At 32.4% G+C, this 15,857-nt stretch overlaps 2 protein-coding genes across 2 annotated transcripts; both read left to right on the top strand.

Annotated features, from left to right (window-relative positions):
- Positions 1-5,599: 5,599 nt before the first annotated feature.
- On the top strand, positions 5,600-11,302 carry LOC145616327 (zinc finger CCCH domain-containing protein 58-like). Its single transcript, XM_081671026.1, has 7 exons — positions 5,600-6,109; positions 6,250-6,392; positions 7,247-7,312; positions 7,414-7,533; positions 7,647-7,937; positions 8,031-8,339; positions 10,434-11,302. The coding sequence occupies exons 1-7, from the start codon at positions 6,037-6,039 to the stop codon at positions 10,800-10,802; spliced, it is 1,371 nt and encodes a 456-aa protein (XP_081527152.1). The 5' UTR covers positions 5,600-6,036; the 3' UTR covers positions 10,803-11,302.
- A 561-nt stretch (positions 11,303-11,863) lies between these two features.
- Positions 11,864-13,063, top strand: LOC145616851 (F-box protein CPR1-like). Its single transcript, XM_081671573.1, has one exon. It carries the CDS (start codon positions 11,864-11,866, stop codon positions 13,061-13,063), a length of 1,200 nt encoding a protein of 399 aa, XP_081527699.1.
- The last annotated feature ends 2,794 nt before the right edge of the window (positions 13,064-15,857 follow it).

Consider the following 15,857-nt stretch of genomic DNA (forward strand, 5'->3'; position numbering starts at 1 on the left):
AAACCAAATTACTTAGGAAAAATGGAAATAAATAATCTACCTTTGCGTGGTCTGACAATAACAATCCCACCTTTTGATTATTACGTGACAATCCCACCTTAGTATTGTCATCTTCTTTTAACAGACTTTTTTACATACAACCTGACACCTGTTAAACAGGTTTAAATGTTTATTTTTTATTTTTTGTAAAGCCACGTGTCGCTTAGCAATTGGTCAAACAGTTTTTGTAAAGAAGATGGCATACCAAGGTGGGATTGTCTCGTAATAATCAAAAGGTGGGATTGTTTTTGCAGACCACGCAAAGGTGGGATTATTTATTTTCATTTTTCTAATTACTTATATGTGAGTTGTTCGATATTGGAAAAAGAAAAAGGAAAAATAGCACCTTATAAGTTAAGAGGAGTTGCTTTCATTAACGAATGATTTTTGGTGTGGAACCTTTGCTAGGTTTGTAAGTGTTAGGGACTTTTCTCCTACGTTGGGTTTAATGGAGTCGTCTCCGACAATTTGGTGGCCCTATTCTAACTATTAAAATTGGGCCCTTTAATTTTTAGAGGACTATTTTAAAAGGTTAAAAATCTATACTTTATTATTATCTATACTAATCTATTAAAAGACGTTCCTAAGAACGTCCACGTGTCACATAAGCTCTCCTCACTACGCCACGTCACCTACTCAACTGTTCATTACGCCAAGTGGCTCTCATTCCATTTGTTTTTCATTCCATGTCATGGACTCATCATAATAATAATAAAAAAATGTTCTCCACAAGAATTGAACCCACAACCTCTAAAATTCTTTCACTAAGAATCTTACCACCAAGCTAGGTAATTTTTTATGCAATCATTCGAATACAAAATATTAATATGTAGCAAATGACAATATGAACAACAAATTTAATTACAAGAAAAATAAATCATACATTACAATGTATATTAATGTTCAATTCCATGTAATAATCCGGGGCATCGCCCGTGCCCAAAAACTAGTTTTATATATTAAAAAGCGTTCCTAAAACAAAATAGGCTCCGCGTGTCACCTTTTTTAAATTTGACATGTCAGCAATATGTGCCACATGATGACATGTCACCTTTACAACATGTATTAGGTTTGTATCGATCTAAAAATTGTTTATAACAAGACTTGAACTCAAGACCAACAAGTCTTAAGTTACAAGTCTTACCATATTATCCATTTATCAATTGTGTATTTTTATACAACAAAATAATAGTTAACTTAGATAAGTTAATTGGTGTTTTATTATACTATTTGTTTCCATTATGTGATGATTAAGTTTGACAGCTAAAAAATGTTTATAGTAAGACTTAAACTCGAAACCAATAAGTACAAACTAGCAACGCGGGGCATCGCCCGGGCTACACACTAGTTTTATTATTATAAAATGGCTTTTCTTTTTCTTTCAAGTACAATACTACAAATTATTATAGAGCTTAAATATTCATATTACTAAGTTTAATAGTAATTCAATAAAACAACAAACAAAAACTTTTTATTTAAAAGTGTCATTCATCTAATATTTTTTGAAGCAAAATTCTCAATTATATCTTCATAATCAAAGATGAATTTTTAGGCTTTAGTTTGAAAATGGTGGTCTTTTACGAGAAAGAAGGTGAATATGTAAGGTTATAATTTTTAGTTTTTTTAAATTATGGGCCCCTAATTTTTAGGGGCCCTGTTCCGTGTGTGAGAAAAAACATGTCTAAAGACGGGCCTGATTTATTGATTTGAGCAAAGATGGGAATATTCTCCCTAACAAATATCCACGCTATTTTTTTTTTCTCTTATAATACATTGGTCAAAGTATATTATGTGAACATCACAAAAAATCAATGTAGGATATTTAAATGAAAATGGGGAGGTATTATGTGTTAGTTGTTAGGGCTTGTTTGGTTTACCTTATTTTTGCCTATCATATTTAATATAACTCCACTAATGGGTTTTCTGCTAACTGTTGTTAGGACTGGTTAAAGGAAAAGAGTTACAATAGGCAAGTGACAACCAGTTTAACACTTTGTCACATCTCTTAGCATGAGCCACAATGATTGAGAGTAGTACTAGTATGGGTGACCTCTTGGGAACTCTTTATGTTGGTTCATGTAGCCAACCCCACTAATGGGATTAAGGCGTTCAAGGCGAAGAAGAAGAAGATATCTAATACTAGTATAATTTTACTTTTCTGATTTGATCTAATTTGAACTTTGTTTTTCTAATTTGATCTAATTGTTTGTTTGACTCAACTTTGACCTTATATGTACGCTAATTTATAAGGAAAGCATATACTCTCTCCGTCCTAGTTCATAGTTTCTTTTTGTGTTTTTTTACGGTATTTAAGAAACGTAAAAAGAAAGTGGATGAAGTATATTAACAAAAAGTGAAAAATACAATTATAGACAAAAGTTAGAGAGAAAGTGGAAAAAAATACCAGGCAAGTGAAAAATTCATTGTTAATTTAGGAATTTTAATGATAAAATTTAAATAAATGATGGTCTTTACATACTATTCAAAAAAAAAAAAGAACAATAGATTGGTAATGATGTGTTCATAATTTTTTTTCAATACGAAATTAAAAATATCGATAACAAATCACACATAATAAAGTATATCATAACTGATTTTTTCTTATATGAGATGATTTAAACATGGCCTTAGTCATAAGTTCAAATCGTGTGTCATGATTAGAAAAATTGTACTCCCTCAGTCCCCTTTTGTAGTCCCTTATGGACAAATTTTAGTCCCAAAATGTTCACCCCATTAGCTTTTTCCAACAACCATTAATATTAAATTTTTACTAAAATTCCCTCCAATTTGCAACAATAGTTGTGCAAATTTAACTTTCCCATGTAAATTTTATTTTCCGATATACTTTTATTACTTTCTCTCTCTACTTTTTGCATATCCAATGCCAATTTACTTTTTCAATGTACTTTAACTATTCTTATTTGTGTTTATTAATTCCCGTGAAAAATGCCCATAAAAGACTATCAAAAGGGGACGGAGGGAGTATGTCATATTCTAATACACCTATTACGTTACACGATTACATTACACTTGATAGAGTAGTGAGTTAGTGACATCACTCTCAACTTTTATATTATTTAATCAAATTTTAAGGGCTAATTGAAGGAATTCAATTATTTTACCCATTCTATACATTGTCTAATCTATATTACATTAATGTTGATATAGGATATAGTTCTTAACTTCTTATTATATTGATTAAGATAATCATAGTTTGATCGGACAAATCTAAGACTAACCAAAAATTATTAAGCCATAAGGAACTAACTAATGATTTAAACTACTCACTTAGACATTCTCATTAGTTTTTTATTTTAGTATTGGAATTAAAACTTTTTAACTTAACCTAAATCACTAAACATTATATTAGAACAATATTCTTCAAAATAAATTATTTTGTCGGAATTAATTCGTACCCAAATCACTTATTTGTCCTTTTTAACAATGATATGACATGCATAAAATAATACTCCTAATAAAATTAAATAAAATAGCATGTCTAGCTCAATAGACTGACATTTAATTTTAATGCTCTCACCATAAAGATACGGAGTACTACAAGTATCATTTTTACAACTTTACCCCCACTCAAACTCCCCACCTACCCAAAAAACCAGGGGTAAAATCGTAAATTACATTCACAAACGTCGGTACTACGAATCTCTAATAATTATTTTTAAAAATTTGATTTTCAGGTGCGCGTTATATTAAATGCCAAAACAACTCCCACAATTTCACGCTCTTCCCACGCTTTGGCGGGTATCTTATTCTATTATTTTGCCAACAAACAAACAAACAATCTAAACGATTTTATTCATTTTTCTGTTTCTTCCTTTAATTTAATTTAATTAATTTAATTATTTGTTTTTATAAAAAGGGAACATTAATAAATTGAGCCTGTGTGATTGACTGATTTATGTTTGTTGACGCTTTTTTTGTAAGTAATAGGAGAATCATATACTATGATAAAATATCATATGATTTTGATTAAATTAATCTATAGAATAGTTACACTAGCTTATGTGGTGGCCAACTTTTGAGTCCTTTTCAGACATGAATAACATTAGTCAAACCAGATTTTTTTTTTTTTTTTTTGCCCTTTTAAAAATTTTCATTTTTTGATGGAAGAACTTATTTTTTTTTTTTTTTTTTTTTTGACAAGGATGGAAGAACTTATTATTGTGACAAGTAATGTCAATTTCTTTTTATTATTTTCGAAATTTGGTAAAGGTATCCTATGTCTCTATACGTTTTAAATTTTTGATATTAGTTGTCTAGGAAAAAAATTTAATTTAAAATTACTAATATACGAGCATTTTTTTATTTTTACACTGAAAATTGATATATTTATAGTTGTAAGGAGCACCACATAAGTACTAAACTTGCTTGAATAAAACAAAAATAAAAACATCATATAGTATATAATAATATCATCTTGAATCGATTTTGTGAGTTTTATGATAAAAGATTGTTCCTTATTTGGTTGTTGGCTGTTTAACTTGGTTGGTTTGACTGGCTGTTGATATTAGCTGTTTGTAATGGTTGTTTGACTATTGATTATGTACAAATACATTTGGTAAAATCAGCAGTTAGATGTTGATTGTAGTGTTTACACTTTCAACTAGTGGATCATGCAACCATGCACACATGCATATCAATTTAACCTATAACATATGAGATCACTTTCTATTTTTTTTCTCGCAATAAAGGCATGGCAATAGACAATAATTTCCAAAAATAATCTCATTAGATTTTAATGTCCAATATAGGAAACAAATAAGAAAAAAAATATATAATTTCATATTTGTTTTCAAAAATTTATTTCATTAGATTTTTATTCTTTTTTCTCATTCCAAATGGATTGAGAGACTTTGAACATGGTACCTACCAATCATTGGTTCTTATATCATTAGACGAGTTAAAAGTTACAATAAGATAGTCCAATTTCTTTCAAAAAAAAAAAAAAAAAAAGATAGTCTAGTTGATTTCAACCCAATCTAATTTGATATCATGAATCTATCAATCATCGGTTCTTATTATAGCATTAGACGAGTTAAAAGTTACAATGAGATAGTCCAATTGACTTCAACACAATCTAATTTGATCTCATGAATCATGGTATTCATGAACTCCAACCAGATTTAATAAGTTTAGGTCTTTAGGAGGAGAAAACAAACCTTCAATTATTATAAATCGAATTCGAACAACTCGTATCTAGAAGTGTTAGAAACTGACCCAACCCGACCCTAAAGTAACCTGATCTCAATTTTGACTTGTATAGGCAATCTGATTAAACATGACTCAATTCCAAGCTAAACCCAACTCGATCTAACCCAACTAAACCAATTCTGATATAATTATCCAAATTGACACCTCTAGAAACGGCCTCCACCTTTAACCAAAGCGAAGCCATAAAGCGAGTGTCGATTACATCGCCTTCAGTTCGAGCTGGGAAAAGGCACAGAAAAGAAAAGGAATTAAAAAAGGGGGGACCAAAGAGCTTACACACTACGAGTAAGGAAACCACACTCACTCCAATTTTAGTCCGTACTACTACTACTCAACTACTGATCTCCAACTGAGAGAAAGAGAAAACACAAACAACTGCTGCAAATTTCTCAGAAAACCCAAATTAAAAAACCAAAAAAAAAAAAAAAAAAAAAACCAAAGAAAAAAACCCCAAAAAAACTCAAAAAAAAAACACAAAAAAAAAAGAAAAATAAAAAAAAAGAGACAGCATTTCCATTTCCCGCATCTCTTCTTTCTCTCTCCTCTTTTTTTTTGTGAATGATCACTCTGACAGTAGCCAAACCCCCATTATTTCTCTTAATTCCTCTCTAATTTTACACTATTATTCTTCAATTTTTGGGGAAAAAAAATTGTAGATTATCACGTTTTTTTATTTTTTTCTTTTTGTGTAGAATTATTTGTAAAAACCCAAAAAAAAAAAAAAACCCAGAATTCTCGATTTTTCAGTAGAAAAAAAGAGGGGAAAAAATGGAGTTGTATGGAAGAAATCAGGGTTCCGAGGTGGATCCGCCAGCTGAATGGGGGGAAACTGGACTCGAAGGTAATACAATAAAACCCCTCATTTTTAATTTTGATTTTGTTTTTGGGTTTTTTTGAATTTTTGGATGATTTTATTTCTAGGGTTTTGTAATGTTGTTGGTTAATTGAATGATTTGTGGTATATTGTTGATGGAAATGTAGAGTCTATGTGGAGATTGGGTCTTTCGGGTCGAGAGACGTACCCGGAACGGCCTGGTGTATCTGATTGTGTCTATTACATGCGTACTGGGTTCTGTGGATTTGGTACCCGTTGTCGTTACAATCATCCTCGTGATCGTGCCGCGGTAAGCCCCCTTTGTGTTTTTAATTGTATATTTTGTTGGATTTTGTGTTCAATTTGAGCTGCATTATGTGTTATGATTTGGGAAATGGGGTTTAATGAGTAATATGGTGTTGAATTGTGGGCTGATTTTGTGGTGATCTTATGAAATTCGAGCTTTTTCGAACGTTTTAATGTATTTATTGTGGGTTTTAGAGAGAATGTAGTTTACCAAATGTTCGGATCAAAAGAGATTGTTATTGAAATTTTTTCGCGTAGATTGTGTTGAATGCTGGAGGGTTGTTTTTTTTTTTTTTTGTTTGTTTGTTTGTGTTGAGAAAGACAATGCCTTTCCAGTCAAGGGTGTAGTTAAGACACAATGGTGAATCAAGGGGTGCATAATAATTTAAGTAGTAAAAACCTAAAATGATACGAAGGGTGAAAATGGGGTTGTTTGAATGTTACTTGTGCATAAAGAATAGATAGAAATAATGAGCTTCTCAAGACTTGAAGTTGTGGCCTTGAAATTCAAATGTATGTACTAATCACGAGGCCACTAGCAATCAATGTAACCTCAATGAAGTCTTTAATTGTTATAATAATTTAAGCGAATTTACATGTACACACCCTTTTATATGTGGACTCACCACTGCTAAGAAAGTCGTCATTTCATTTGTGGTTTTGTGAACATTTGACCTCCCTTTACTTTGCTATACATGGAGGCATAATGAATGTGTGGGATCAATGCACAGCTTGCTTATTGATCTGTTTTCTGAGTTTATTATATGATCAGAAAACTTTGATGTTACATTAACTCGTGTAAGAGACACAAATACGTTTAATTCTTTCTTCTAGTAATTTGGATTCAATATTGTCCAGGCTGTTGCGGCTGCAAGATTAGTTGGAGGAGAGTACCCTGAACGTCCTGGTGAACCTATTTGCCAGGTGAGATGTTAGTATGTTACTTTATATTCAATGTTTTCAGTTATGGAATTTGTTAATGCTTTATGCAAATAATAATATTAGTAATATTTCCCCTCGTGCAGTATTATCTAAAGACTGGAACTTGTAAATTTGGTACTACTTGCAAGTTTAATCATCCACGAAATGCTGGTGGATCATTGACTAATGCGCCACTAAATATCCATGGTTACCCACTAAGACCGGTTTGTACTTATCCATTCTGCTTGCATTCAAAGTGTATTCATGTGTTTATTTCTTCAAGTCTTCTTTTACAATGTTGAAAGTAGCGCTTATGACGTGTTTCTTTTCTCAATAGGGTGAGAAAGAATGCTCCTATTATTTGAAAACGGGGCAGTGCAAATTTGGGATAACTTGTAAATTCCATCATCCTCAACCAGCTGGCATGTCAATGCCTGCAGCTGCACCTCCATTTTATCCGACGGTGCAGTCGCCTTCAGTTCCTATACCTGAACCAGCAGCTGGGTCATCCCCCAGCTATAGGGTAGCTAGGCCTCCTCTTGTACCTGGTTCTTATGTTCCAGGGTCTTATGGTCCTGTGCTTCTTTCTCCTGGAGTTGTTCCCATGCCAGGCTGGGGTTCTTATTCGGTAAGTCTCTAATACTGTCTAGTAGCATGAGTTACTGGCAGGAGTTAATAAACTCTTGGCCTCTTGGGTGATCCATTGGCTTAATTGCTGCAGGGGCCTGTAAGTCCCGTTTTATCGCCTGGTGGTCAACCTGCTGCTGGAGGAGGTTCCGTATATGGAGTAACCACACTATCACCTTCTACACCTGGTCTAGCTGGATCTTATGCTCCTCTTCCATCTTCTGCTGGGAAGTCAGTCACAGAACATAAGTTTCCAGAGAGACCAGGTGAACCTGAGTGTCAATACTATTTGAAGACCGGGAGTTGTAAATTTGGTGCCTCTTGTAGATATCATCATCCACCAGACCGGGGTGCGTCTGCTGCAGCCTGTTTTCTTGGGCCTCTGGGTCTGCCCCTTCGTCCGGTAAGCTTGATCTTGAGCTACTTTTATATCTGTTAATTATTTTTGTTTTAGGGAGTATATAATGCTTCTGTCTAGTCCTTTTTTATTTTTATTTTTTATAATTTTTTTTATGTACATTGTTGATTTTGATGCTTAACACCTGATAAATTTAAGGACTAAATATTCATATTGATCCATGACAATAATGTTTAGTTCACAATTTGCTATTGCCGCATCATATGATGGTTAAAATATCAAAATACTGAGCATCTTAAATTAAGGATATAGACTTTCTGGTTGCTATATTAACCTTTTTCCAAGTTTGAGAATGTTAGAATTATTGCTCAGCAATTACTATGCAGCCTAGATTGTCCCCCCCCCCCCCCCCCCCCCCCCCCCTCTCCTTCTCTTTTCCTTTCAAAAAATTCAATAAAAATTGTTATGTACCCAACATATATATGACTTACTAGAATGTGTCTGGACTGGGATCATTTCATTTTGATTTTAATGAACTCAGTTTGAGCTGGATGTCAAACCCTCTCCTTTTGTTCATTTAAAGGTCCATTTATAACTTACATCCTCCTTGAGTTTATTGTGATTTTGCCATTTTTACAACTGCTTGGCATTAGAAGACGTGTCTTCCACATAATATTCTATCATAAGGGCTTGACAACACGCCTTTTTTTTTTTTTTTTTTTTTTTTTTTTTTTTCCCCCCTATATGAATTATATTGGTATTGTCAATGAATTCATATCAGTCCTGCATGCAATAGAAGCTTTACCGGTGTCTCTACATCTGAAGGGACATTCTTTCCTCTTAGACAAGCACAAACCATAGATAGCTATTATACTTATAGAATTTCTGCTCTTTACGCTAGTCCTGAAACCAATGTATTTTTTTTTAACGTGTCTGAAAACATGTGGTCTAGCCTACCTCACTCGTTCCAAAATTCTCAAATTAGTCTCGTTGTCAAAAACCTCTACTATAGCACGACGCATGCATCAGGTGATATCTCTAATTGATCTTTGTCATAAGTGGTCACTTGATGTTTCTTTGATCTTGTAAATCCTTGGCGATTGCAGTAATTATCAATGAGATTCAAACAACATCATATTTGAAATGTGGCTCTGATGTGGATATCATGCATTTTTAGAGGATTTCTGAACCTTTATCACTGACTTTTGAGGAAATTGTTGAACTTGGATCAAATAATAATAAATTTTTTGCAGAACTAATGTATCATTTGTTCATTTGAACAATATGTTCAATGGGGGAGTTCCTCCATGAAAGTAAGACGCAATATTCCTTGTAAAATTAACTCACCAAGTCACCAGAATGTGTATCAAAGACGTGTTGGCAATATAGGAAATGCATGATCTAAGATATTTTATTTTTATTTATACCCTTACAAGAATTTATTTGATATAAGAGTGATGGATCACCTACTTACCCACATGAAAGGAGTTCAGATACGGTACTTCATTGAAGTAAAAGTAGCTAAGGAAATTGTCACTCCAATTTTCTTTCATCCTATCGATCAACCTATATTAAAAAAGTCTCATTCCAATGTACTTTCAATTTCCACATGATTCTTGTTTATGGAATAAAACATGTAAAAGTTTGTTGCTGAGATGTCTCTGTTTTTGCTGAATGTTGCCATTATGCCATATAGTTATGTGATTACCCTGGTATGATTGGTATGCATGCTGGGCATTTAAATGACGAGTTACTCCAAAACTTCTATGTTCATTTGTTTTAAGCACCCATGCCAGCCATGTTGCTAGAACTTCATGGATTTCTAGTCAGCGACATGCCAACCCCTAGGCTTTCGTGTACAAACAACTGGTCAGCTAAATGTATCATCTTCCCCTTCCCCAGTCCACATCCAAGTCCCAACCATACACTCGGAGACCTAAAAATGAGAAGGTAAAAAAAATATTTCTGAAGCTCTGTTATTGAAGATAATGCAAATTTTCAAATGAAGCTGTAAACTTGCACTCTATATGGCCTACTATTTCTGTTTGGACATGCACCATTTATTATATGTTTTTTTTCAATTTGTTTTCTTTAATATAATACACTTAAAGGATGACTTGTTATTATCTATTTGAACAGGGTACACAACCTTGCACCTTCTATATGCAAAATGGATACTGCAAATTTGGGCCCACATGTAAGTTTGATCACCCAGTGGGTATGATGAAATATAGTCCATCAGCTTCATCTCTTGCTGAGACACCAGTTGCACCCTATTTGAGTGGACCTCCATTAGTTACTTTGCCTCTTTCACCATCATCCACAGAGCTCCTTCCAGAACATGCTTTAGGGTCACAGAGGGATTTACAATCAAATAGAACACTGTCATCCGGTAGCTCTTCTGTTGGTATAACTTCGTCTAACGTCCAACGGTCTGGCCAAGGTCCTGCACTATTAAGTAGTAGCAGAAGCATGGGAGAAGATGATGAAGTTCGTCACTCAAGTTAAAAGTACATTCTTGATGCCATTCTCTTTTATTATCGAGACCTTAAAGCAGCACATACCAAGCCACCCATCCACCATTGCTCAGTTGTTATATTATATATATATATATATATATATATATATATATATATATATATATTGTATATAGCTTGCAAGTCATCTATCCTAAGTGACTTCTATTGTTGTCAAGTTCAGGTAATTACAGCCCTATCGAATACCTCTCACTTTAGGACTGAAGTATAATCCTTACTGTTGATAATAGCTTTCATATATGCTCAGAACTTAAGAATGCATAATAAATTAAGGTAGCAAATAGCTATGCGGACTTGTGTCATCGCTATTTGGTAATAATTCAACGGAAGCGTGTTCTATAGCCCTAGTTGCTACGCTTACCTGTGAGACACTACTCCTTTTGCCAGACATTGTTAGACATTCTGTAAATTTAACTACTCTTGTGAAGTTATTTTTCCATGCTAGTTTTATTTGATCTCTAATTTTTTTTCCATGGATTTTGTGTAATATATTGCATAAATTGTCCTGCCCCAACGTAATGCATAATAATTGGTAATGGAAAATATTGAAGAAAATCATGTTCGCGATTGAAGATGCATTACTTTGGACATTATACAGGACATACCCATATCAAATTACATTTGTACATTGCCATTTGCTTATTCCACAGCTCTGTAGCTCGTTTTCTTTTGATTTTTTAATACTCCCATATTAATTATTGGGAAAGTTTAATTGAAACTTTAATTAGAATAAGAAAATATTGAACTTCTCACTTTATATATATATATGTGATTTATTGTTCTCGTCAAAAAAAAAAAAAGATTTGTATAGTTGGTATAATATTGCTATAATCTATCTTTCTTTTTTTTTTTTGGGAAAATAGTGCTCAATTTTTTTTGTAAATTAAAAAATTATGAAATTAATAATGGAGATTGTTTGTCAAAAAAAAAAAAAAAAAAAAAAATGGAGATTGAGTTATATATAGTGAATTCCATCGGATATTATCAGTTATTTACTGATACTCTCCTTCCTAAGAAAAAGAAAATATGAAGATGGTAAAAAAATCCTACCTATCTCTTGAATTGGCGATTCCGGAAGACATTATAATTCCCCATATCCTAATGAAACTACCCGTTAGATCACTCCTTCGTTTGAAGTGTGTTTCCAAATACTTCAAAACCCTAATATCAAGTCCGGAATTCATCAACTTTCACCTCCATACCCTAAATTCATCGTCTGATGATGAAAAACTTTATATTCTCCAACCATACGATCACCGTCTCTACTCTTTAGATTCAACCTCTTTATCACCTTCCTCACCTGTTGAACGACTCGAACTCCGTTATCCTCGAAAACAAGGTGGACGTAGTGTTATATACTACAAATTAATAGGATCTTGCAATGGCTTGCATTGTGTTCAATGGAATGACGGATTTTACTTAGATTACGTGGTATTCAATCCATCTACTGGGGTTTACAAGAAAATAGGGTTTCACTTTGTGGATATGGATCTTCCGATCAATGGACTATTTTCAGTACATTCTGGATTTGGTTTCGATGATGTTAGTAACGATTACAAGATTGTTATGCTAGTATCAACATGTTATGTTTCGTGTCAAATATTTGTTTACAGCTTGATGGCCAATTCCTGGAGAGCTTTGGACATCCACTTTAACTACTATGAGAATTTAAAGAATGACCCGGCTGCAGTGATTGATAAACATCGATTTCATTTCCTATTCACTGAAGGTGGTGTGGTTGGTTGTTTCGACATTCGGACTGAACGATGGAGCAAATTCGAGTTGCCTAGTTTCATTATTAGAGACAATACATTATTCTGGGAGCTGGGTGTTTTGGATGGTTGCTTGTATATAATGGTACATGATTTGGTTCCGGTAGAATTCCTCGATTTCGATACGAAATATGAAGTTTGGGTGATGAAAGAGTACAAGGTGAAAGAATCATGGAGTAAAATTACAAGCGTATGGAATCAAGAATTGTGGCCAAAGGAAAGGAAATATATTAATGATAGTATTTTGCCTCTTAAATACTCTGACAAATTAAGAGATGACCAGATTTTGTTTTGGAATGAGTATAATTCTACGTTTACATTTTACAATGTTGAATCTAAAGTACCAAATATAGTTGAAATCAATGGTGTGGTTTCTACTTATTCGAAAGCTTATTTTTGTCACGAAACCCTTGTTACCATTCCCGGTGGTAAACAACTTCCAGGAATTTTGAGAAAATAACGCAGAATTAAGAAGAGTGGAGGTATGTTTATGATAATAAGAAGATTAAACAGTTTTAGGCCCTGTTCTTTTGCTCTTCTGGGCAGAGCAGATTTTAGCAGATTAGAACAGATTGAAGCAACTATTTTTAAGCAGATCAGATTTTTCATTATTAATTAATTTGATTATTACTCGTATTCTTTCTCTCAAGAATCTTCAGTATTATTGTTACAAAAAAGAATTTTCATTATTTTTTTATATAATTTCATAATTATTGATTTTATCATGTTTGTTTAATTATTGATTTTACGTTACAGGGTAGACTAGGCAATCCTAACCCGAACGACCTAACTTGTGAGCCGAAACCATTGACCTGAAAATGACCCGAACAACCCAACCTATGAGCCGAAACCATTGACTTGAAAATGACCCGAACTAACCCGACCCTACCCGAAATGGAGTTGATCGGACTCCCAAAATGACCGACCCAAAACCCGAACTTGACCTTACCTGAAGTGACCCGAAACCCGAAGTGGCCAAACCCGATTTAAACCTGAAATTGACCCAAATTGACCCGATTCTCAAAGTGGATAGGGTGAATTACTTATTTTAGGGCGTTTTGCATGATTTTTTTTTCCTTAACGATTTTACTTGATTTTTCCAACTATTTTTTTTTAGTGAATTTCTTTCAGTGACCCAAACCAAACTTGACCTGAATTAACCCAACCTGAATTGACTAGACCCGAAATTGACCCGATTGACCAATGTTTAAGATGCATTACTTTGGACATTATACAGGACATGCCCATATCAAATTACATTTGTACATTGCCATTTGCTTATTCCACAGCTCCGAAGCTTTTTTTTTTTTTTTTTAATTTTATTTTTTATTCCCTTAATTAATTATTGGGATTGTTTAATGGAAACTTTGGTTAGAACAAGGAAATATTGAACTTCTCACTTTTATACGAAAAAAGTAGTGCATGTGTTAATAATGTACGAGTACAAGTAATTAAGGAATATTTAGATTTGGAGAATATATTATTTCCTAGGATATATTTTCTAAATTATATTTTTCATATTTATCATGTTCCTTTTTTTTTTTTTAAGAAAATTTATCATGTTCCTTGGTTTAGCCGTAGAGTTATAGTTCTACACGGCTAAGCAAAGCTTTGTATTATATATTTGCCTTGTTTGTGCCAATGAAAGATTAAGGGCCTGTTCACATTTACTTAAATTTCAGTTCAGTTCATCCAATCAGTTCAGCTCCAATCAGTTCAATTCAGTTCAGTTCAGCTCAGCTCCTAATTTCCCTCTCTCATAAAATATTCATTTCAGCTTAGTTTAGTTTAATTCATTTCAGTTCAGCTTCAATCAGCTCAGTTCAGTTCAGTTCAGCTCCAATCAGTCCAGTTCAGTTCAGCTCATTTCAGTAAATGTGAACATGCCAGCCAAGTTTATCAAATTTACAGTTAAAGATATACTAGTACAGTAGTACTTCGTATGTTAGGATATTATATGATAATATTATTTATCCCTATATGATTTGCATTGATTTGTATAGTTGGTGTGATATTGCTATATATATATATATATATATATATATATATATATATATATATATATATATATATATATATATATTATATTTTTTTTTTTTTTTTTTGAAGATATTGCTCAATTTTTTTTTTACAAAAAATAAAAAAATTAAGAAACTAATAATGGAGATGGAGTTATATATAATGAATTCCATCAGTTACTATCAGTTATTTACTGATACTCTCCTTCCTAAGCAAAAGAATATATCAAGATGGTAAAAAAATTCTACCTATCTCTTGAATTGGCAATTACTGAAGACATTATTATAATTCCTCATATCCAAATTAAACAATAACTAACAATGGAAGATATTTTTGTAACGCCCAAAATAATATATGGACTAACAAATTGAAACAGAGGGAGTACTATGTTCTTTCCGCTTTATTATGCATGGTGCACCTAGGTGTACAAACCACCAATTTAAATAAATCGGTCATAGTTAAGATTATTAAAGTGTGTTTTTCCTATAAAAAAAAATTGATGTTTAACAATGTATTTAAATTATGTTACATCTTGGTACTTCAGAAATTCAATATAAAGTTAACCTGTGCAACCTAAAAACTAGTTATAATATCTTAAACATACTAGGTTAGCTTTTGTGCAATGCATGGTGGTCTACCGTTATATATAATTATAGATTATTGATTGATAAGTATTTTATTATAAATTAGTCGAGAAATAATAAAAGTATGTGATATGTCAATTTTTTAATTGTAGCTTCTAATACACAACTAAAACAAAAGTAGGCAAATAATCAAAGCTATAGATTTTCTTGCTATAAACAAATTACTGCGAGTATGATTTTTGGTTTATATTTTAGAATGATTTGTGAAATCTTTTTATTGTAAATATTATGATTACTACTTATTAATGTGGAATATGTATATAAAATAATGTTATTTTTGTAAATAATTTGATTTTCTTAATCAATAATTTTTTATTTTTTTTTTTAAAAATGAAAAATAACTAAAGACACACTAGAAGATGACACGTGTCATTGCTGGTGTGTCTTCTAGTATATAGTTATTGATATTGATTGATTAATTATAGTTCCTAAAACCTTTTATGGCATAATATCTTAGCACATACTACCTCCGTTTTTATTTAGTTGACACGTTTTGACTTTAGCACTATTCACACAACTCCCTTTGACCTTATTTTGTACTTTATACGTAATGAAAAATATAGTCATGTGGGATCTTGTTAGATTCGTCAC

The sequence above is a fragment of the Chenopodium album genome, chromosome 26 (assembly GCF_948465745.1).
Source record: "Chenopodium album chromosome 26, dcCheAlbu1.1, whole genome shotgun sequence".
Classification (NCBI taxonomy): Eukaryota; Viridiplantae; Streptophyta; class Magnoliopsida; order Caryophyllales; family Amaranthaceae; genus Chenopodium; species Chenopodium album.

What these genes read in the sequence shown, in the direction of transcription:
- LOC145616327 (XM_081671026.1), top strand. Translation starts at nt 6,037, where the DNA reads ATGGAGTTGTATGGAAGAAATCAGGGTTCCGAGGTGGATCCGCCAGCT. An exon ending in CTGGTGAACCTATTTGCCAG is followed by an intron (nt 7,313 to 7,413) that starts GTGAGATGTTAG and finishes CCCCTCGTGCAG; the next exon opens with TATTATCTAAAGACTGGAAC. An exon ending in TGGGTCTGCCCCTTCGTCCG is followed by an intron (nt 8,340 to 10,433) that starts GTAAGCTTGATC and finishes CTATTTGAACAG; the next exon opens with GGTACACAACCTTGCACCTT.
- LOC145616851 (XM_081671573.1), top strand. Translation starts at nt 11,864, where the DNA reads ATGGTAAAAAAATCCTACCTATCTCTTGAATTGGCGATTCCGGAAGAC.